Source organism: Vigna umbellata, chromosome 4 (assembly GCF_029865625.1).
Source record: "Vigna umbellata cultivar VRB3 chromosome 4, Vumbellata_1.0, whole genome shotgun sequence".
NCBI classification, from domain to species: Eukaryota; Viridiplantae; Streptophyta; class Magnoliopsida; order Fabales; family Fabaceae; genus Vigna; species Vigna umbellata.
The window spans coordinates 5,018,372-5,043,258 of record NC_142168.1 but is presented as its reverse complement, the minus strand read 5'-3'; the positions used below and the strand labels follow the sequence as shown (position 1 = coordinate 5,043,258).

The following is a 24,887-nucleotide window of genomic DNA, read 5'->3' as shown; positions in this document are numbered from 1 at the left end:
TCGAAGATTGTCCATATGAAAAATATATCATTGAATTTAAATGGATTTATAAAGCAAAACTAAATCCCTACGGCAGCTTACAAAAGCATAAAGCTAGGTTGGTAGCAATCTAGAATTGCCTATAATTAGACATTCACGTAGTTGCTCACCTGGACACAAGAGCTCTAATAGCTCTTTTAACACAAAAAGGATGGAGCATTCACTATTTGGATTTCAAATAAGCTTTGTAAATGATGTTCTTGAAGAAGAAATACATGTGGTGCAACAAAGAGGATTTGTAAGCAAATTTGATGAAGCTAAAATGCTAAGGCTAAGAAAAGTTCCATATAACTTAAAACAAGTTCCTCCAACATGGTATAACATAATTAATAAGCTCCAATTAAGGATTTCAGATAAGCAAGAATAAGTCAACATTATACATCAGGACCCAATGTCAGTTTGATACTTTTGTTGTTTCTCGTAAATGATCTTATCTACACATAAAACAATAGGAAGATGACGATGGAATTCAAACAAGACATGATAAAAACAATCAATATCACCAACCTTGAATTGATGAACTACTTCTCGACATAAAGGTCAACCAACAAAAAGAAACAATATTTATCTCAAAAAATAAAAATATTTACACTTTACCAAATAAGTTCAAGATGCATGGTTTCAAATATGTTTATATGCACACACCTCCTTCCCACTCTCCTCCTCTCTCGGTATATATATATATATATATATATATATATATATATATATATATATATATATATATATATATATATATATATATATATATATATGCACACACATTATCCGAGCAATCTAAAAAAATAAGTTAAATATTCTTTTTTCTAAGAACCTATATTATAGAAAAGTTCTGAAAAATTATAAATCATTATAAGTCTCTCTCTATAAATTGAGGCTTATAATGATTTATAATTTTATATATCACATACATATATATATCTTTCATTGTATACAAGTTCATAAACTCAATACAGTTTCTTTCCATTAGAGCAATTGTTACCTTATTCAAAACTACTCCACATTCCTCATCATCTCTGAAGTTTTCCTTCTATAATATATATTTACTAAATTACTATTCATCCCACAAAACTCCTCAATCTATCCTAATATTCTAACATGAAAAGAAATTAAATGAATAGTATTTTTATGCTTCTTTTAAGGCAATAACAACATACAAATTAAACATTACACATGTAATTATGATAAGGTTTTACGAACCTTTTCATTGAAGAGTGGAAGGCAAGAATTGGTGACCCCATGCTCAGCGTTAGTAACAATATTTGTGTTCTCGTGGCCTTGCAGCAATGGTAAACTACCAAGCATCTCATCAACGACATATAAACAAATAAATGTTGGTAAAGACTTTAATGTTAATTGTCGTAACTTGGGAAACTCAATCATCTCATCACTCATAGTTTGAGTTTGTCTTTCTTTTGAAACTATCTCCTTCAAAGAATCACAGTCACACACTTGCATTGTTTCAAGCTTAGTGAGGAGTCTAACCATGCAAAATGGGAAAAGGTTTACCAATTTAATGCATGTTTGAATCTTGATGACCTTTAAATTGCGGAAAGAGGTCTCTACAAGCTGATTGTCACATATTATTTCCAAATTATCCAATTTGTAAAGCCACATGGACTCTAATTTTGGAAAAGCGACTAAAGAGTGAAACCGCTCCCTTGGATTGATAATATACTTAATGCCAAAATTGTTTACAATGGATAAATGTTTCAAATTTGGAAATCCTTCAACATTTAATTCATAGAAAATATCTTCAACATCATTGAGTTCTCCCAACAACAAACATTCAACACTTTTGAACAACATTTTAATCCATTTTTCAGAATGAATATCGATACCTTCTTTCAGGTTTAATGCCAAAAATTTCACCTCCTCATACTTGTCAGGGACTTTGAATTCTCCCACTTTAAGCAAGTTAAACAAGTTGAATTCACCAATGACAATCTTGTAACTATTCAACCTGTCAAAAAACAAATTCTGCGGAAAATGTGAAGAACTGTGGATGTGTATGTCTAGATTTTGTAACTGATTCAAGTGCCTCAACTCAGAGAGACTAGCATATTCACTTTTCATATTCTCTTCAGCCTCCCATATAATCAAGTTGTCTCTGATATAAAACTCCTCTAAAATGGCCATCCTCGGTATGATATTGGAAGTTATTTGTCTTAGTTTTAGGCAATTGCTTATGTCAAGAAATTGAAGCTTATCCAATTGCCCAAATTCAAGAGGCAAATTTTCTATATTAGATCCTGAAAAAGTAAGGATTCTTAAATTCTTCAACTCACCAATGATTGATAGGTTCTTTCCTAAAGTGCATTGCTCCAAACAAAGCATTCTCAACTTTTTTAGGCATTTAATTGATGAAGGTAAGCAAGATAAATTAATACCAGTCAGTATCAACACTCTGAGTCGAACCATAGATTTAAAAAATTCATCTGGTATTTCAAAAGATTCATTTTTATTGTCAATATGTAAGACTTCAAGTCGAGGACAATGTATACTCTCAGGAAGCTCATCATTGATGTCACAGAAGTGTACAAAAATGGCAGAGTACCTTTCAAAGTCATTTTCGTGAGGCCACTCATCAAGTATTGCATTTTTCATATAAAGCACATGTTTTTCCTTGGATGATATTGAAAGAGCAACATCTCGCACAATGTCATGCATGTTGAAGCGGTCAATAGAATAACTTTTCACCAACAAACTCCATTGTTCTAGCTCTTGTATCATCTCCTTTATTCTTCTCTTCGCATCTGTAAATGTGTGGACGCCTGGAAGTAACTTCAAACCAACACAGAATTTCACCAAGTCCATAATCAAAGCATCATTTCCCATTCTTGCACACTGTAAGAAAATGCACTTAAGCTCCTCATTTTTTAGATGATCATAGCTCAACTTTATTGAGAAGTCAGTAAATCCCCATTCTGATGTAAAATTTTGTCTTTTAATTTGTTGACAGACATCTTCCCATGTGGATAAGCTTTTATTCTTTAGTGTCCTTCCTATGGAAACTAAGGCTATTGGAAACCCAGCGCTCCATTTGGCAATTTCAATAGCATTCCTATCAAACTCAGAATTTTTCACACCAGCAACTTTCTTAAGCAAAGTCTCCGATTCCTTTTCATCAAGGACTCCTACCGGAAAAATTGAGCTTTCTTGCACATCCATTTCATTACATAATACTTGTCTATATCTAGATGTTAGAAGAATTTTGCCTCCTCTATAATCGTTAGACAACTTTTCCCTTTTCATCTTATCCAAATCAACTTTTGACAACTCTTTCATTTTTGTCTTATTATAACCAAAATCAGATATGTCATTGTTGGAACCAAAATCAGACATGTCATTGACTTCTTGTTGGCTTGCATCATCATTACATGGAATCCCAAGTTTATTAAAGTCCAATCCACCCCAAAGATCATCAAGGATAATAAGGGTGTTCTCCTTTTCATTCTTTAACCTCTTTCGAATACGATCTGTTATTGCAATCTCACTTTCCCCTTCCAATTTCATTCCTAGTATGACAGCAATTTGCTCTTGAATTTTTTTGAAGTCAGGATTTTCTGTAATATTTGCTATGATGACTATCTTGAACAACTTCTTTTCTCGAGCTTTCTTAGCAATTTCTTTGACTAAAGTGGTCTTACCCACACCACCAGGCCCATAAACTCCAATCATACCAACTCTAGAGTCTTGCAGTGCTTTCATGATCATCTCCATAGTTTTATTTCTTGATGCAAAACTTTCATAACCATTGTTTGAAAAAGTAGCATCAATGGATTGAAATTCTTGGTACGAAACATTGTCAAAAGAAGTTTTCCAAAGCTCATCTTCTATGATTTCCTCCACCATCTTTGTAGCTTTTCTACCCAGTTGATACCTCAGTCGGAAATTATTTGGAAAGAAACCAATTGAGCAAATTGTCTTTGCATGACAATCATCATTAATATATCCTTTATATTCTTTTATCTTATCATCCATGAGGGTTAAGCAACGTTGAACGTCCTTCTCAATTTCTTCTGCACTCCTTAGTGCACTATCAACTTGATGTTGTAGTCTCTCCTTATTATGTTCCAACTTCTCAATGTAAGATTCCAACTCTTTAAATTTGTCTTTGTAATTAAAAAAGTAACCCACTTGTCGTTTGACCACACTTACTGAAATATTAAGTGCACTTTCTGTAGCTGTAGAGACAATTGGATCCATGGTCCCTTGATAATGGTCGTTTTCGTCTTAATTGTTTGCTTATTACTACGATTAGTCCTATTTCTCCTAAATAATACAAATGCAAAATTTCATTTATAAATATTAAAATAATTTATAAATAAACACAACATTAAAAGGGCATCATAAGGTCGTTAATGAAAAATTAACAAGTTACATTTATAGTCACATTTATAGGTGGAGTGGCGTCTATTATTTCCAATGTCACTTGTATACTCCATAGAGTGGTATCTAGAAATAATGACAAAAATTATGTATTCTGGACTATCTGTAGATAAAATTCATGATGAATAGTTTTACTCACATATAACTGATGACGATCATTTTAATATCCATCTATAAATTATTTGAGTATGGGTATTATATTACTCATACCTACGAATATTTGGTATTTGCAAAAAAATAATTAAAATTTATTTATATTTTATTAAATTTAATTAATTAAAATTAAAATTTAATTTGTATTTTGTTAGGTTCAATTTGATTAAAATTAATTTTTTTTATATTTAATTTAATTTAATTTATATTATATTATATATTTTATTTAGATTTTATTTTAAAAATTTATAATTTTTTTTTAAAAAAAGATATCTTAATGATAAGGAGACAAGAAACTAGTTGGATTTATCTTTTATCTTTGCAGGTAGGATGTGTGTCCAGTACAATCTATTGTCATTCCTATTAGTGTCTATTATTGTAAATTAAGATTTTTTAGCTGTGTTTTGAGTGTTTTTTTTTGGCTTTTATTTAAAAAATAAAACCTAGTATGTAAGGGTTATTGACGTCAACTTATAACATAGACATAATTTATTTTATTGTGCTTAATTAGGGGTTCATAGTCTTTATATTTATATTTTTGTTATAAAATTACAAAGTAAAATTTGAGTGTAAATATTAGTATATTACGAGATACATTTTGATCTTTTATTCTATTTCTAATTTTTGGTCTATTTTTATCTTAGTTAATTAGGTTTCTTTAATAAGTTATATAAGTAATAAAACTTTTAACACAATATTTTTAACTAAAAAAATATAAATAAATACAAGATTCGATACAAATTTGATATAAAATTATATAATTTTTATTTAAATTTTAAAACTCAATTAGTTCTTTATCATTTGTTTATCCATACATTCATTATTTTCAAATTTGGTGATAGGGTATTTTTTTGTTAGGTTGGATTCCAATTGGGTATGAAAAGTCCAACTTAGTTATACTCGTTTTCTCTCACATAATCTAAGAGGAGAGAGGTCTTTTAGGTGAAGAGAGTATGAAAAAGTTGTAGTCTTTGTAAGAAAAAAAGATAGATAAAATTTGTTAACAATTTCACCTAATCTCGTTTTATAAAATTGTGATTGTTGCTTCATTCACCATTAAACTACACTGAAATTTTTGTAGCACGTTGGTGACATATAGTTTATTAGTTTGACCGTTGAGATCGTCAATTTAAAATTTCTGAGTAGGGAAATTTGTCTCTTACAGTTGCTTCTTTTTTTTTGTTATTAATATTTCAGAACATTATTGCTCAGGTGTATTGGTCGATTTTAATCACTTGTTTGTGGTCTTTTACTTTATTATACCCATATTTGATCTTAATGAAGTATGATTAATTGGTTTGTGTCCGTGAGTTTTTATTTCTCACGAAAGTTTTCTCATGTTAAAAATATTAGTGTTCTTTTATAATTATTGTTGCTATTTTATTATTGTTACTCCTCATAAATATTTGCAAGTTTAGAAAAATTATTTTTATGACATACTTTAGTAGTTTTAGTTGGTGTGTTGTTTCCCTCATGGTTAGTGAATCTATTTTGGACCTATATTTACTTGTTTGAACGTAGACAAAAACAAATATAATTACTTTAAATAGTACAAATTATTGATTACAAAAAGACAAGATGGGAGATTTGTTTGTGAAAAAAATTGAATCTTCACGACTTTGCTGTATAAAAGCCATATTTTATGTTAATAAAGAATGTGTAATAATTGTTATTTTTGTTGTTAATATAATATATATATATATGATCTTAAAATAAAATTAAAATTATCATTTAAAATAATAAAAATATTTTAAATGGAAGGATCACTCTCCTTTGAAGCAACTAGAGGCTTACGGATTGTGTTGCACTGAAGTAATATAAGAAAATCAGTTTTTGAAGAATGTGAATCAGATTTTAACAGAAGAAAGTGTTGGTTAATTGCCTGTGGTTCCTTCTCATTTGTTTGTTGTTCTGATATAAAAAAGTTGTGTTGTTCACAGCTTTTATTACCTGTTTTTGGTCGATATCAAAATATTACCTGTCCTAAAATGATAGTTACAACAAAGACTAATAACTTTTAAGAATTATGATTTGTAAATCATATCAATTGTATAATATGAATAAATCGAAATAAACAATTTGTGGTATCTAATATTGAAAATTTAATTTTTAACTTTTATTTTTATAGTATTATATTAATTATTTATTTTATTATAATAAATAAAAATATTAATATTAACAAAAAAATTAAAAGTACTTGTCATAACCTTAATTGGGTTTTCTCTCTTGCTTGATTTTTCATATTAGATATTATACCCAGAAGTGTAATATCCCTAAAGAAAATTTTAAAAAATTATAATCCTTCATAAAAATGAAAATAAAAACACTCAAAGAAGTGTTGGGCAAATATCTCTTAGCGCCAATAAAATAATAATTGAAATAATGGTGGCTTATGCGCTGGGTTGGTGGCTGTCTAAAGTTAATGATGTTTTGTGAGTCTCTCTACTTTTTTTTATCATAATGTGTTTTTCTACGTATAAAATTTAAATAATTTATTTATGATTTCAATGACATATTTATACTTGAGAGTATCAAAGGATGCATCACATATTTATAACACTTTTAAACAAATTCAATGCCATTCTTGTTCCTACTCTTCCACATATTTATTCTTAAAGAAGAAAGATGCTCACAAAAATAATATTAATAATAGTCATAATTTAAACTAAGTAAAGCATAATGAACATAAATAATAAAAAAAAATAGAAATATGAAAAAAAAACTGTACTGCAGGTGAGTCACTGAAGCTGTAGACACACACACACACACATATATATATATATATAGAGAGAGAGAGAGGTTTATATCATAGTGTTTTACCTTGTATGAATTTGACAGTTCTGACTTAATGCATCTGAGTCTTTTACAGGGTTTCCTGGAGAAAAAAGATGTTGTAGAGTTTGGTTGAATAATTCAGAAAGCCTTGTAATTAAGAAAAGTTGAAGAAGTTAAATAATGAAAAAGAAAGAAAAGGAGATGTGTGAACTCAAAAGTGTGTTGAGAATAGAAGAAGACTTACAGATTGTGTTGCACTGAGCTGATCTAAGAAAATCAGTTTCTGCAGAGGATGAAAGTTGGTAGTTTGAAGAGTATGGTTCTTTCAAACACACAGTTGAAGATGTAAATCAGATTTTAGGAGAAGAAAGAGAGTGTTGGTGTCGTTCTACGAGGAATAAATAAAGATGAATATATGGTTAGTTGCATGTGACTCCTTCTCATTTGTTGTTCTTCTGATATAGAAAAGTTGTGTTGTTGACTTTCGAAACATATTGCAAGTTGTTTTATAAATTTAGAAACATATTACAAAAATAAACATAAAAAACGAAAAAGGCTTCTTTCTGAGAAAGAGAGAACGTTCCAACTTTGTTTATGTAAATTCTTAATTATTAACTTCGTCTTCATGCTATTTTAATTAATACTTAAAATTTAATATTTTATTCTTCCTAACCACAATTAGGTGGCAATAGCTGTAGACGCAATTATTGTATTTGTATTCTTTGAATCTATTGGCCATCTCTATTTATTATCACTACATTCAGACGTATTTGGACAAGTATATATTATACAAAGTGCTACCGACAAAAATAGTAGGTCATATATATCCCTTTACATTTCCACCACTTTCTTTTATTAATATCGTGCCAAGCATCATCAAAGAGACTTGGACTCATTTGAATCATCACCTTGTTGAAAGAATAAAAAAATATATTTAATTTATGAAATAATAAAAAAATATATTCAATTTATCAAACAATAAAAAAGTGTGTACCATACGAACCGGGCAGTCCCGAGAGCAGCACCGGCATCAATCTAACCACTTGGTGTTTTTTCAATCGTTTTTACTCCTCTGATAGCATTATCGGACAACTTGCATAAACACTAATTGCGCGACGTTCTACTCGACCGTTCATCCTTCCACTCGGGTGAGTAATAACTATGTACCATACGGACCGGACGGTCCAGAGAGCAATGTCGACACCAATCATACCGGACGGTTGTACATGATCGGCCGATAGGAGAACTGAATCATTAAGACTAGGATTAAGGTAAATAGTGATTAGTGTCATTGGGCTAGAATTGGATTGTGATTAACTTTTCACTAATCCTAAGCCCCTGATGAAAACTATAAATACAGGTCAAAAGTAAGTGGTAGAAGTGTTGCATTTACTTTGGCATCGGAGGATCTTTGACATGTTCCCTCCCGGATGTAAGAGTGAGACAATGTAGCTTGGAGCGAGATTGGACGACAAGAAGACAAATTATGGAGGAGTTTGGTGACTCAGCCCCAATAATCGAAACAAAGTATAAGAACTATTTCCATTATATATAACCCAAAACCGTCTATATACTTCAACCTTAAATAATAAAACAAAAACAGTTTAATAGCAATTATTTCTCCTGCCAAGCACCAAAAATCATCAATATATAACCCAAAACAACCTTGTTTCGATTATTTGGGACTAAGTTACCAAATGCCTCCACAATTTATACTCTTGTCTTCTTGTCGTCTGGTTATGCTCCAAGCCCTATTGTCCACTCCTACCGTCCGGGGGGAACCTGTCAAAGATTCTCTGATGCCAAAGTAAGTACGAAAACTGTTGGCGATTTAATGAGACAGTAATGAATGCGTAGTAAATGCAACCTTCCTACCTCTCACCTCTGACCTCTATTTATAGTTTTTGCTATGGGCTTGGGATTAGTAAAAAGTTAATCACAGCCCAAATCCAGCCCAATAGCTCTAATCCTAATTTACCTTAATCTTCATTTTAACGACTAGGTTTACCGTGCGTCCAAGCATGAGCGACCGTCCCTATGGTAACCCGGCCTTGCTTACCAAGCGGACGGTCTTGATGCGCAGCTTGTGAGGTGAACTTGCCAACGAACATCCATCCTCCAAAGTTGCTGGTAGTAAGAGGCGGGCGAAATACCGGTGAACTTCCCAACGAACATCCATCCTCCTATGTCGGCCAATCCATTCGGTACATAAGTCCCCCAAGCCCTAGTGCACGTAGTGAACGTTGGGTTTGAGGCCGGATGGAATGCTGATCGTGGGTACGTGAGGCGTCTGTCCCTCAATTATTGGGCTTTGACGATTTACGGATTCTTTTTGGGCCGAATTTATTGGGTTTTCGCTTACCGATATTCGTGATTTGGTTTGGGCGGGAAAACACGTGTCGTTTGTCGAGAGGCGGAAGTTAAAGCAGTTTTGCATCTGAACTGTTGATCCAAACTAGGCTTTAGTCCCCGAGCCATGATGGTGATCTGGGAAGCTTCCTTCCCTATCAAGATTGGCTGCGTCTCCCCGAGGGGCTCCAGCCGATCATCCGTATTCGTCCTTGGGTCAAGGTCGGCCATAGCCACCTCTGAACCACCCGTCCTTCTTTTCACCACGTGGGTGTGAAGCTTCAAACCCGCGGCATAACATTCCTTAGCCGTCTTTTGGTCTGCTCGAAAGATACAGATCGTACCTTTGTCCGAGGGATACTTCATCGTGAGGTGGGGGGTTGATACAATTGCTCCAAAGGCGTTCAGACACGGACGACCTAGTAGTATGTTGTAGGAAGTGTTAGCCTCCACCAGTAAGTATCTTACCCTATTTTCCTCGCTGCTCCGACCGGTTCCCAGCCTTGTACGCAAATTTACATATCCCCTGGTGTCGACCTTCTCTCCTACGAATCCCACAATTTGTTTGTTGTATGGGAGGATCAGGTATTCTTATATGTCCATTTGCTCGAAGGTTTTCCAATAGAGGATGTTCACCGAACTCCCTTGATCCACCAGTACCTTGCTTACGCCGTACCGGGCGATTTCCGCCGTTATCACCATTGGATCGCCTTGATCGGGATCAGGGGTGTGGAAGTCTTCATTTGAGAACGTAATGGGGGCATCGTCTGTCGGGGCTTGTCCACCAAGTGAACAAATTGTAACGCTCGAACAATGTGCTTCCGGGCGGATGAAGAAGATCCCCCGCCAGTGAAACCGCCAGATATTGTATTGATGTGTCCCGTAGAGGACGGTCGTGGCTCCTACTGCGACTCCTGCTTCGTCGCCTTTCCGACCGGGAACGGTCGGCCTGATTGCTTCTGATCCTTCCATGCCTCTCGGGTTTCCTAGGGTTGGTTCGTCTTGGACTGGGACGGTCTGTGGACGTGTGGGGACGGTCAACCCACACATACTTTTTCAATTGCCTTGCACGGATTAGTTCCTCAATTTTTTCTTTCAGGGTTACACATTCTTCCGTAGTGTGGCCCACGTTCTTGTGGTACACGCAATGTTTATTTCCATCCGCCCCTGGTGGAGTGGGTTGCTTCTTAGGATTCGGGATCAGTTCCGCGCTTAACGCTTCCTGGAAAATCTTCTCCCGAGGGGCGTTCAAAGGGGTGTGTTGTTGGAATTTGGGTCCCCAGGGCGGTTCTCTCTATTTGAACCCTTTAGGCTTCCTACCCTGACCGCCCGACTTTCCCTCATCCGTCCTCTCTCCATTGTTTTCCTGGCTCTCTTTCTTATACGATAGCTTCATCTCTTCTACCGTTATCTCGTCCGTCGCCCTCTCCCGTAGTTCTTCCATGGTTTTGGGGGCCCGTCGACAGACATTGTCTTTAAACGATCCAGGTTTAAGGGCGGGAAGGATGTAATGTAGGGACAGTTCCGGGATTAAGCCCTTCACTCATCGTACGGTCTTCTGATAGTGATCCATGAACGCTCTCAACGTTTCTTCCTTTCCTAGCTTTAAGGTGACCAACTCAAAGACGGTCAGGTCCTGAGTATTGCTGTTGGACACAATTCGGTTTAACAGACACTGTAGGTCGACAAAGTTCTCAATGGAATTGGGAGGGAGTGAATTAAACCACTCAAGCGCCTCCCCTTCCAACGATAATGAGAACGCTCGGCACCAAATGGCGTCGTTGCCCGTCTGAAACGCCATCGCGTTCGAGAAGTTTTTGATGTGGGCCTTCGAGTCCGTAGTCCCATTGTATATTTTGAATTAAGGTGGGAAGAACTGTTCCAATATTTGGACGTCCATGTTGGCTTGCACGAAGGGGAGTAATAGCGTTGACGAGGACTCGGTCTTCACTACCAACTGCTTGTCCCTCGCACCACTCTCTGCTTGCACAAACTTAGCCTTACTACCTTCGACCTCCGGCTCTGTGGGTCTCCACATTTTGTCCGACTCACTACTATGTTCTGTCTGGTCCTCCATGGTGGCCTTGCCTCTCTCCTTGATCTTCTCTTGTTCTCCCCTTTCTCCCACGCCTTCTCGGGCAAGGCGCGCCGAACACTCGGCTCTGACGGCTACTAGCTCCTCGTGGTCACCATTGGGTTTTGCAAGTAACTCAGCCCCACGGTGGGCGCCAAAATGCTTCGGTTATTTGGGACTAAGTTACCAAATGCCTCCACAATTTGTACTCTTGTCTTCTTGCCGTCCGGTTATGCTCCAAGCCCTGTTGTCCACTCTTACCATCCAGAACCTGTCAAAGATGCTCCGATGCCAAAGTTAGTACGAAAATTGTTGGCGATTTAATGAGACAGTAATGAATGCGTAGAAATGCAACTTGCCTACCTTTCACCTCTATTTATAGTTTTTTCTATGGACTTGGGATTAGTGAAAAGTAGGGGTGGGCAAATCAAACTAAACTGCACTGCACTACTAAAAACTGTATTGAACTAAAAACTAGTTCAGAAAAACTAAATTGCACTAAAAAATAGTTCAGAAAAACTGAACTGAATTGCTTTTGTTTTATTAAACTGTACTGAACTGAACTATACTTAACTGTACTAAACTACACTATAAACTGAACTAAACTACTAACTATACTAATTTTGAACTGAATTATACTAATTTTAACCAAGAACTGCACTAACTATACAACACTAACAACTATAGCACTAACTATTAAAATTGTATTAATAAAACTGCACTTCATCCTGATAAAAACTTTGAATCTGAACCATCTGAACCAGAATTTAAGGTGTTTCGTTGTGTAAAAACCATACTGTATTAACAAATGAAGCTTCTGTTGTATGAAAGTAATATATATATATATATATATATATATATATGTGTGTGTGTGTGTGTGTGTGTGTGTGTGTGTGTGTGTGTATGTATATGAAAAAAAAGGAACATGGTTTCCATGTAAACATGCAACTTTCAGTTTTGAGCAAGGTCACCAAAGAGTTTCCTTTATTCTAAACCTGAGAGAAGACAGCAACTATAGGCAGAAAATAAGATGTTGAGGTCAAAACAGGGTAAATGATGAAAACAAAGAATTCAAAATGATAAATCCACACAAACAGAGATAGAATGGAAACTGGTCCTTAAATTTTGCAAATTTCCAATTATACATGGAAAACAATGGGAATCTGCTAAGAGAGTTTATTAACATTGCAGAAAAGAGTTGCTGCAGAGGGGCAAAATAAGCAGATAAGCAAACTCAATATTTGCAGATATTATTATTCTGTGTAGAAAATTGATGTATCTGTTACTATTTGTGAGTTAATTAAAGCTAAGAGAGGATGAGAAAAAGTTCAATCGGAAAGAAGAACACAGGTGAAGCCATCGGTGACAAGTTGATTAATTGCATCCTTAAACTTAACATAGTCCTCATTATGGTTTTTCGAGGTCCATTTTTCGAATCTACAGATTCATTAAATAAACCATCTGAACCAGACTACAGAGAAAATAAATACAGCTTTCCAATGCAGAAGAAAAAGAAGTACCAAAGCTTCAGCTTCATCAATTCCAGTCTTTATTTCAAAAACTTTTTGTTTCTTTTGCTCTGAAAATAAACAGAAAGTTCAAAAAAATTATAATGAAATGTGCGTTGCTCCAAAATAAACATAAGATTCAACACTTCTGTTTAAGGAAAAATAAGGACTCAACTTCCAAAAAGAATAAGATCAAAATTTTGGTAATCAAGATATATAATATTCACAGCAATTAAAATTAAGTCTAAAATGCACGACATAGTTACCTGGCAATAACCAAGATCAAAGTTGTAAAATGAATAGGTCAACAGTATATCTCGTAGAATATTTGAAAGGATCGATCTATCAGTTCTCACCTTCAAAAGCACAAGATAATTAAAACTGCATTACCATCTTTTATTTGTTCATTTATAGTCATTCAAATTTAAAATCTATTCCACTAGCTTACCACATCTTTCTCAATAAGCCCTTTCCTTTCCCTGAATTTTGTGAATCTTTTAGCCTGTGCAGAGGATATACTCTACAGAGAAAAAAAAACATTACAAAATTATAAGATTCTAAAAACTATGACAAATAGAATAGTCCTTTTGGTCGTCTGTCACCTCAATGATGATACATTTAGTGCAATAGCCAATTTGCAGTTGGTGACTCCTACCTACTGATTATCCAGCCACTTAATTCCATGCCAAATTAAATTTTCCATGTGATCCCAATTTCCCAGTTATGAGAACTAAAAGACCATTGAGTCGTATCATAAAACATAATTCATATACTTACATTAGCGAAATAAAACTTTAAATTGAAGATTGCTTGGGTAATTAATTAAAAGTTGTTTTCTCTCCTTCAAATTCCTCAATTTTCAGAAGGGAGATAAACTAAGTGAAAGGAGATTTTAGCCCCCTCCATTCCTCTCTGCTTCCCTCCTCTTCATGCTGTTATTGTCACTCCAAATGCCATCAAACACATAATTACCTCAATGTCCCTTATGTTAAACACCATATCAAGTCACCCAAACTATCCCATTTGCACAAAGAATGCTTTTATAGAACCAGAAAACATACAAACTACCCAGTTCCCAAAGTTAAACACTTTTGTATAAAAGACATAAATCAACAGTGCGAACTTTATTCTGCATAGATTCTCTTTCTCTATTTTCCGTAGCATCTCTATTCCCTCCGGAAACCAGATTTGATTAATCAACGAAACAATTCACCATGTTAGAAGAGTTAACAAAGACAACTAACAAGACAAATCCTAGTACTCTCACATAAGCACGGACTAAAATTCAGGTGAATTGTGTCTTCTGCAATTCATGAAACGAGACAATTGCGAATGAGATAGATACCTTCGAAGTAGAACGAGGGGACACAGAAATTGTAGAGAGTTCCACGTGGAGGGGGAACAGGGAGGTTGAGCAATCCACTCTTTTACCCAGAGAGTGGAAAGGAACTCCGAAAGGGTATGTAGAAGAACCTTCGACAGTTCGGCGACGGTAGAGTGCGGCAAAACCTTCGACAGCGGTGAGCCTCCGACGACGGCGAACCTTCAACGGCGGCGAACCTTCGACGGCGGCGAACCTTCGACGATGACGAACCTTCGACGGCAGCGAACCTTCAACGGTAACCTCGACGGCAGCCTTCAACAACGGCAACCTTCATCAGCAGCATCGAGTGAGATGTAAGGCAGAAAGCAAAATGAAGCTGTGATTGGGAAAGGATGTATAAACCTAAACTGCACTACAGTTAACTGTACTTAATATAAAATAGTTTAGTATTTTTAAACTGTACTATTAATTAGTTAATTAGTTTTTAGTTAATGTATTATTAGTTTTTTAAGTTTAAAAAAGTATGGATTAACTATAGTTTAAGTATTTTAAGTTAATTCTGCCCAGCCCTAGTGAAAAGCTAATCACGGCTCAAATCCAACCCAATAGCTCTAATCTTGATTTACCTTAATCTTCGTTTTAACGACTAGGTTTACCGTGTGTTCGGGCATAAGCGGTCGTCCCTATGGTAACCCGGCCTATTGCTTACCGAACACACGGTCTTGATGTGCAGCTTGTGAGAACTTCCCAACAAACAACCATCCTCTAAAGCTGCTGGTAGTAAGAGGCGGGCAAAATACCGGTGATTCACTGAGTTGCGGGGCTGCTCCTATGTCGACCGGTCCATTCGGAACAAGTCCATATACATATTTAATGTTACACTTTAAGTATTTAACCAATAAATTTTCTAAGCAAAGAAATATCACTGCAGTGTATGTTAAAATCCATTGTTTTACATATTATCATAACCATAATATTTACTGCACTATCTCCAGCAATGTATGCACTGCCAAGCCTCATATTTTCGCATAAAACATCATACACATGAAAACCAATATTTATACCACAGAAAACCATGAACCATGTCCCTTACTAAACCCAAAACTTTTGCATAAAAACAACATGTATCCATTGATTTTGAACAAGAAACAACAAGCAATTTAATCTCTTAAAATATATATTCCAATCATCACAACCATTTTACTGTACTTTAAATTCGGAATTTTCTAAACTAAACCACATGAATTTAGAGTTAGAGCATAGTGCTACAACTTATTTAACTTATTTAGTAACTTACTTTTGATTGATGATCAAAGAAGGTGGTCAATTCATCAAGAATATTTCCTTCTTCATTATCACGTATGTTTTTATTGCACCCAAGACTAGCCACCATAATTAATATTTTAAGAATTATAAAAGCCAAAGAATAATTCACTTCTTACAAACAATTATACCCGTTTTTCACACAGCCATCTTTTACTACTAAACATTCAGCTTCATTCTCATTATCTTATCTTGATTGTATCTAAATGTTACTAATAAATAAGAAAAATTTATGTTTTGGTATTGTTTTATCTATTTTATATTTTATTTGCTCATATAAAAAAATTATATTTTATTTACTCATAAAAAAAAGCTCATATCACTAGTACAGTCAGGGGAAACGACAACGGTTACTTTTGTCTATAGGCACCGGTTTTCGAATCGAAGCATATTCAGGCGAGGCAAAAAGTCTAATACTTTTGGCCTCGATTGAGAACCGAGGCATAAAAAGAGAGGATTTTGCTTCGGTTCATCCTTAACCGAAGCAGTAAAGTTTTTGGTTTTTAAAATTTTTTTTCGTTGGACTTTATGCCTCGGTTCAGGAACCGAGGCAATATGTCCCACTCTACTGCCTCGGTTGTAGCTTGAACCGAGGCAGTAGACCTTTTTTTTTTATTCTCATCTGCATGACATTCTGCTTCGGGTTTGACCATAACCGAGGCCGTAAGGGGTCTTTCGACTTCGATTATGACCTGAACCGAGGCATATAAGTACATTTTTTTAAAAAAATGAGGTTTGTTTCTGCAACATTCCCAACCACAGAAACAGACCTGCATATATTTTTATAGCCAAAACACTCCAGAATAATGCAGAAACGTATATTTTAAATGAAAATCATATTAAAACATAAATATATTGAATGGAATCATAAATCAACTTCTTAGAAGCATAAATCAATCCAATGTAATCATAAATCAAGTTTCAAGCATAAATCAATGCAATGTACAAAGTTAAACTTATAATAATGTAGAAAAGCATAAAACAACTTAGAAACATAAACTTAGAACTTACTATATCGTAATATGTACGACATACTATTATATAATATAAATGAATTACATATTTAGCAAGTATTTTCCTCACAAGTTGAATTGACTTCTCTCGAATTGGAGCAGTCCTATTAAATCTCTACATAAAACACAATGATTTCAATTAGTGTATATGAAATCCAAACTATAGACAAAATAAAATTCAAAGCTAAATATTATCGTTTCCCATCCACTGGTGTAATGTGCACGAATGATGGTCATCATCCAAAACATAACGTAGTAACCACATTCATATGACCCAATTTGTCTATTACACTACAATATATCATCCTAATTATAAAATGTTAAGTAATATCATTTGAATGGAAGCAAATGTAACAAAGTATGGACTAAAATACCAAAGCTTAAGTGCAACCCATGCAAGCTTTTTAACTGTAGCAGTAGATCTCCCAGATAACATCATATGTGTTGCAAGGGAACTATTAAAGAAAATTCCTTTAGCATACATTTATATAACAAAAAAGTCGAAACATTGAGATTCTTACCAATCTACTACATGTCTAAGAGGGCTGGGAGGAGACTTCTGCAATGAACAAAACCAGACAGCAGTGTTCTCCGGTATGGAGATCACAAGTAGTTGTCAATGACACCTGAAATAGGTAATAACTTATGAATCATATACCAAAATTAATAAATGAATGTGTTGAAGTTAATAAACTTCACTTACCCATGTATATAAGCGAGAAAATATATCTCCTTCCCCATTCCAAAGCAGATGGTGATGTATGTTTTGATATCATAAAATTTATTTCTTTCATGAGTCATAGAGGGGTCAATGAACCCATATACATCGTTGAACCCCTTCTTGTTACTAACATCAAACATATACCTAAAATGAAGAAATAATCTAATATAAGTAAGTTGATAAAATAGAATTATATAAAAAAGTTTTCATAAACTTACATCATCCACAACTGAATGAGTGTAATATTAATTTCTTCTCTACCCGACGCAAGCTCCCTAACATCTTGATGATGCAAGTACAATGGGATCTGAGCTTCTCTTCCAAATGTAGTAGAATCCTAGTGTACATTCATCGGCACATCTGAAATGATTTTAGCAAGCTCGTCTAACACACCAAGAGGGTCATCCTCAGATAAATGAGTCTTCTTCGGTGTAGGACTTCCCTCTTGACCTATCTGCTGTTAAATGCAAAAGTGGTTATGTTATAACGTCAATTAGAAGTAAATATTAAAATTGAGAAGTATATAGTACGAGTGTTTACCGAGGGATTAGATACATCACCAACCAAATGTCTAGGCCAGGCGACAAAGGACTTAAATGCTTCTTCCACAATGAATAACTCATCTGTAGGCACAGGAAGAACGACATCCGCTATGACAACTTCCTCCACCGTGACTTTGAACTCATCTTCTAAAAGTTGTACACCATGCACTATAGTGATTGTCTCATAAATTGTACCACGAGCCACTAGCATGGTCCCAGTATCAGAAAGAGTATATAACTGACATGGATGAGTTTCATCCATGTCGTCCCCTGGGGCACCGACAGTTGAACAACTTCCTTTACCGTTTCTACTGTCAAATTAAATGTTAGGTTATGCAAAAAGTAAATTAGTAACCAAAAATAAATAAGTTTACCTGTAGGGGGCACAACATGTTCCGCTACAGGAGATGGCGGAGGACGATTGCCATAATCCTCATAATACTGCTGGAACTGGTGCGCAACCATATTTCAGCAACTTCATCATACAACTCTGCTCGAACCTTCTTTGTGATCTCCTGCGTCATCTCTTTTCTTATTTCCTCCTTCATCATTTGGTATGAATATGGACGCGAGGAAGACCCAAAAAATGTCGTATGCCTATGCCAGTCCCAGCACTACGCACCCGTCCTGGGTGCTTAGGTCGTCCAATAGTTGTGGCAAGAATATCTTGACGACCTTCTTGTGTGAATTGACCTTGGGAGCTCTGTCAACCAAGGAGTCCTGTCACATAACAAAAGTTCAAAATCATTTGAAAGATCTATGTAATATATATAACAAAATTAATGTAAAAATATAAGAAATGACATCTTACAATTCGTTCATATATTTCTCTGGCAGACTCGGAAGTGTAGGAGCCCAATGGTCTTATACGGGCTAGCTTCCACTTGTCGTGCCGAGATGGTGGTGAAGGAGGAGGAGGAGGGTCACCACCCTCAGAAAGTGAAAGTCTACTATCTGACTTCTGCTTCATTATATTTTCTTCAAGCTTCCTATATCCACCACGAGACAGTAGGTGTGGATTTTTATTCTGAGCGCTTATTCCCTGTGCTTTTGACCTTTTTTCCTGTGACAAAATGAAACAATTGTCATGGTAGAGAATTATGAATGATGGATTGAATGATTTTACTGCACTTACCTGCCACGTCTCAAATGAACGAAGCTCTACAAACTGACGCCATGTTTCCTCGTCAATCGTTGAATATTTGGAACATGGATTTTCATTACTTTTTGGTCCAAATATATATTTAGACGTCAATTTTGTCTTAAACCCTCGAAATCTTTCTTAAATTGCAGATAAACACTTATTTCTTAAGCTCTCGACGTTTGGCATATCAAATGTTATCTGCAACAAAGAAAGTAATAACCTTATATGAATACAAATTTATCAATATAATGAATATATAATTTGGAGCAATATTGCTTAACTTACCAATAGATCTTGCCAGATGAGATTCCGATCAGCCTCAGAAACATGGTCAAAGGATGAAGTAAGTATAAAGATACGATCACGTGCTAGTACTCCAAGGTAAGACCTAAATACATCTGCATTTGGGCCAGTTGCAACTCCAGTGACCACGTCAATAATGACAGGTGTCCTCTGATCTGCATTTCTTCTAAGTATAAGCTGTCGCACCCTCGTTGCTCCTCTCGTCCGTCTAGAAGTGGTGGGGACTTCATCGCCTGACGAATGAGGTGACTCAGCCATATATCTGTCATAATAAATAAGATGAAATATAAATAAAACAGTTATAAAATAACATATATTCTTTAACAAAAGCCATAAATATTTACACAAACATGAAATTCATACATAATCATATGGATTGGTCATATATATATTCCCTCATTGTGATCTTCTCGTATTGCTTGTATATCATCAATTAGAGGGTCGTCATCCAAATTTATTGTCGTTTTAAATGGATGGTTGTCAGCGATATGAAGATTACTTAGATTCTCTTCTTTATCTTCAATTTGACTTTTTCCTTGGAGAGCAACATACCAATGGTCAGACGCAGGATCTTTGACATAAAAAACCTGACTTGCTTGATATGCCATGATGAACGGTTCGTCTCTATAACCAACCTTTCGAAAATCAACAAGTGTCATACCAGATTCATCTATTTTGACACCACTCTTATTGTTTACCCACTTACATTTGAAGAGTGAAAGGAAAACTTAGTGTAATCAACTTCCCATATCTCTTCAATTCTACCATAATATCTCATGGATCCAACTATAGGATTTTGATCTTTGGATGTGGAAAACTGTAGCGACTCAGCTTCTAGACTGACGCCACTATTTTGTATTGTGCTTTTATCATCCAAAGTCTTTGTATAGAATGTGCAATTATTAATTTCATAGCCTGTACAACATACAACATCAAGCTTCAAGCCATTTGCTAACCACAACAAAGTCTCAGAGGACTGTGATTCTTTCGAAACTTCAGATTTGAACCAGGACAAGAATGTTCTGTTATGCTCCATCAAGTGCCATTTCTCTGATTGTCGTGGATAGTTGTCCTTTACAACAGCTTTGTATGCTTCCAAAAATGGGATCACTTCATCTGTGTTGTTTAATATGTACAAATGTGCTTGCATCAATTCTTCAAAACTTTTCGTCACCACATTCACACCTCGGATGCTTTTACTTGTAGAATATCTACTCAACCATGATGTCCGATGGACTCCTATCGGATTTGCTTTAGTCATATACTCAGAGCAAAACTCAATACTTTCTTCAGCAATATATCTTTCAATCATTGAACCTTCTGGACGATATTGATTTTTGACGTACCCTTTCAAAATCTTCATATAACGCTCAATAGGGTACATCCATCTTAAGTATACTGGCCCACACAACTTTATTTCTCTGACCAAATGAACAAGTAAATGCACCATGATGTCAAAAAAGGATGGAGGGAAAAACATTTCTAGTTGATACAAGATGATGATAATTTCGCTTTGAAGTTCATCTAACTTTGTAGGATCGATGACTTTACTACAAATTACGAGAAAAATAAGCACAATCGAGTTATGGTCTGCCTAACATTTTTGGGCAAAATTCCACGAATTGCCACTGGTAACAACTGTTGCATTAAGACGTGACAATCGTGAGACTTCAGTCCAACAAGCTTTAAGTCCTGCATTGACACTAAGCTCTTGATATTTGAAGAGTATCCTTGTGGTACCTTGATACTCTTTAAACAAAGACAAAAGCTTATCTTCTCTTGTTTGGACATTGTGTAACATGCAGGGGGAAAATAAGTACGTTTACCAATCTCTATTGGTGCCAACTCTTCTCGGATCTTCATGTCAACCAAATCCAAACACACATTCACTCTATCTTTTGGTTTCCCCTGGATGTTTAGTAGTGTACCAATCAAGCTATCACAAACATTTTTCTCAACATGCATGACATCTATGCAATGTCTAACATCTAACTTTGACCAATATGGAAGATCAAAGAATATTGATTTCTTCTTCCAAGGAGTCGTTACAGAAGACTTCTTCGACGTTTTTCCAAATATATGATGTACTCTATTAACTTTCTCAGCAACTTCAAGTCCAGTAAGTGGAATGGGTGCATTGTCTTTCTCTTGTTCTCCATTGAATGCTTTCTTTAACCTTCGATATGGATTATTAGATTGTAAAAATCGCCGATGACGCATATACACTGTCTTCTTTCCGTGTTTTAATTGTTGAGCTGTAGTGTTTTCTTCACATATAGGACATGCTTTATGACCCTTCACACTATACCCCGACAAATTACTGTAAGCTGGGAAGTCATTAATGGTGCAAAATAACATGGCATGCATCATGAAAGTTTCTGAAGCAAAGGCATCAAATATTTCAACCCCATCAACCCACAACAACTTCAAGTCTTCAACTAGTTGCCTTAGATAAACATCGATGTCATTTCCAGGCTACTGTGGACCAGATATCAACATTGACAACATCATGTACTTTCTTTTCATGCACAATTCAGGAGATAAGTTGTAAATTATCAGTATAACGGGCCAACAACTGTGATTGGTACTTAAATTACCAAATGGATTCATTCCATCAATAGCTAAGCCAAACCTAAGATTTCTACATTCTTCACCAAATTGAGGGAATTCTTGATCAATAATTTTACATTGCTTTGAATCAGCTGAATGACGAAGCAGCCCATCATTTGTTCTCTCATCTGCATGCCATCTTAGGTTTTTAGCGTCTTTGGGATTCGCGAACAAACGCTTAAGTCTGGCAACTAGTGGAAGGTACCAAACTACTTTCAAAGCAGAACCATTCTTTTCTGTGTGACCACCATTTTCACCGTTGTTTTTTGACTTGTATCGTGATAACCCACATTTTGGACACTTTATCAAACCTTCATTCTCATTCCTATATAATATGCAATCATTCGGACATGCATGTATTTGTATATATTCCATACCCATCGGACAAAGAATTTTTTTTGCATCATAATTACAATTGGGTAACGTATTTCCATCTGGCAGCATGTCATTCAACAACGACAACAATTCTGTAAAACTCTTATCACTCCATCCATTGCTCGCCTTTAAATTCATGAGCCTTAACACCACTGACAACCGTGCGAACTTAGTTGAACCGCATACAAAGGAGTATTTACATCAGTGGACATCGTTTCATACACATGCGCTTGGGCAAAAGCTTCTGCGCCAACATCGCGGTTCATGTCCTCTAAGTTGTCTTCTTCTGCTTGATCTTCCATATCCATTGTGGAATCATAAACATTTTCAGTTGGAGAGACAGTTGGAAAGTTTTTTAAGTCGTGCCATATCCATGTTGTATAACTTCGTATGAAACCATCACAAATAAGATGTTCCCTAATATCAGTTGCGTTCAACTTCCTCCCATTCAAACAGTTCACTTAGGGACATCTGAACTTGACTTCATCATCACCACTTGTACTCGCATTACGTTGCGCAAACTCTATAAATTCTTCTACCCCTCTCTCGTACTCAGTGCTGATGCGTGGTAAATTAATCCACCCTCTATTCGTACGCATGTTTACTGAAATTGTTTACACAATTTCAATAATCTTGAATGATCACTTTGATCGTGTTTCTATTCAAGGTGTGACCCTATCCCATTCAAGAAGATTCACTTTTTTTAGTTTATTAAACATATCAATTTTAAACAACATATCTTAGATTTCACGAAATTTTGCCAGCATTTCGCATTGGTCTTCAGGTTACACGAAATGAAAGTGATTATAAATCACAATTAAATATGCACCCGAAGATCAATACAAAACACAACGACAAATTTTCGTGAAATTTAAGACATGTATATTAAAATTGATATGTTATAATAAACTATGAAAAAGTTATTACTCTTCTTAAACTGTCCAACCGGATAATTCAAGATTCAATACTTGTAAATTATTATTACCATCTCCTCTATTTTCATTTCTAAAAAGTACGTTTGTTAAAAAGATATGGAGATAGTAAACGGAAAACTAAGTCTAATTCACAATAACAAACAATGTATTCAAGCATATCATAAGATTTTAAGAATATATATCTCTAATTAAATCAAGTTTATCAATAATAAACTTTTCTACACTAGCAATAATAATCTACACATTAAAATAACCCTCATATTTATCTCATACCACACGTCAAGCATTCATTGCTTTTGATCCTTAATTCTTCCTTATCCGTCACCACTTACTTACTGTTTTTCTTAATTCATATTTATCTTACTGTTGTAATAAAAGACAAAACAAGACAATTAACATAATGTATACAAATAATTCAGTAATAATTCAGTGAGGCTTCATTTTTGCTTCCGCAATTTTCTATTTTTTCCTTAACTTTGGTCACTTTTAAACAAGCAATGAATTAATTTGGTTAATTACGTACTCTTTTCCATGCCAAATTTTCTATATCAATACCACAAATTATTTGGATGAATGATCTATACACAAGCAATGAAGATCGAGAAAGTTTTAGGATCAAGTACTTGGGAGAGTGGCAGCAAGCTTGGCAAGAATGAAAGTCGCGACTGAAATGGAAGCACTGGCGACGGAGATGGAAGTAGAGGCAGACGCAACACCACCAAAACTGAGACGCGACGGAGATGGAAGCAAAGCGGAGGAAACACCAAAGCACTTGGCGGTGGTGACCACACGGAGAGGAGGAGACGACGATAAACGCAGGTCACCGACGATGAGAGCAAACGCGATGGAAGCAAACGAAGATGGAAGCAAACAGAGATGGCATCGTTTCTGTAGCGGCACACTGAGAAGAAGATTAACGAAGATGGTTTTGTTCGCGGAAGAAATTTAAACACCTTATTGCCTCGGTTCTTCACTTAACCGAGGCATAAAACCCTTACCATCTCAGTCAAGAAGCCAACCGCTGCATAAACACCAGCTGAAACGACTGAAACATCAGAGGTTGGCAGAGGTTTTTGTAGAACCGAGTTAGTAGCCTCGCAAGTCTTGTCTGGCAGGTGGGGACAGGTCTGAGTGGCAGGTCTGAGGCAGAGAGATATGCCTTGGTTCAGCTTAGAACCGAGTTGGAAAGGGAGTTTAGGCAGCGATTTTGGATCAACCGAGGCATATATGTTAGCTATATATGCCTCGGTTCTGATGAGAACCGAGTTAGTAGCGCGAAAGTCTTGTCTGGCAGGTGGTGGCAGGTC

General features: G+C 35.5%; 1 protein-coding gene across 1 annotated transcript in view; it reads right to left on the bottom strand.

The window, feature by feature from the left end:
- Positions 1 to 15,008, bottom strand: part of LOC124845099 (uncharacterized) — a 44,760-nt gene extending 29,752 nt beyond the window's left edge. Inside the window, exons 1-6 of the mRNA XM_088114020.1 lie at positions 14,636 to 15,008; positions 13,739 to 13,810; positions 13,557 to 13,646; positions 7,604 to 7,747; positions 7,405 to 7,459; positions 1,240 to 4,314 (exon numbers count right to left, since the gene is read on the bottom strand). Of these exons, the coding sequence (XP_087970146.1) occupies positions 1,240 to 4,248 (3,009 nt within the window). The 5' untranslated portion in view covers positions 4,249 to 4,314; positions 7,405 to 7,459; positions 7,604 to 7,747; ... (1 more) ...; positions 13,739 to 13,810; positions 14,636 to 15,008. The remainder of the gene's footprint in view (positions 1 to 1,239; positions 4,315 to 7,404; positions 7,460 to 7,603; positions 7,748 to 13,556; positions 13,647 to 13,738; positions 13,811 to 14,635) is intronic.
- Between the last annotated feature and the right edge of the window lie 9,879 nt (positions 15,009 to 24,887).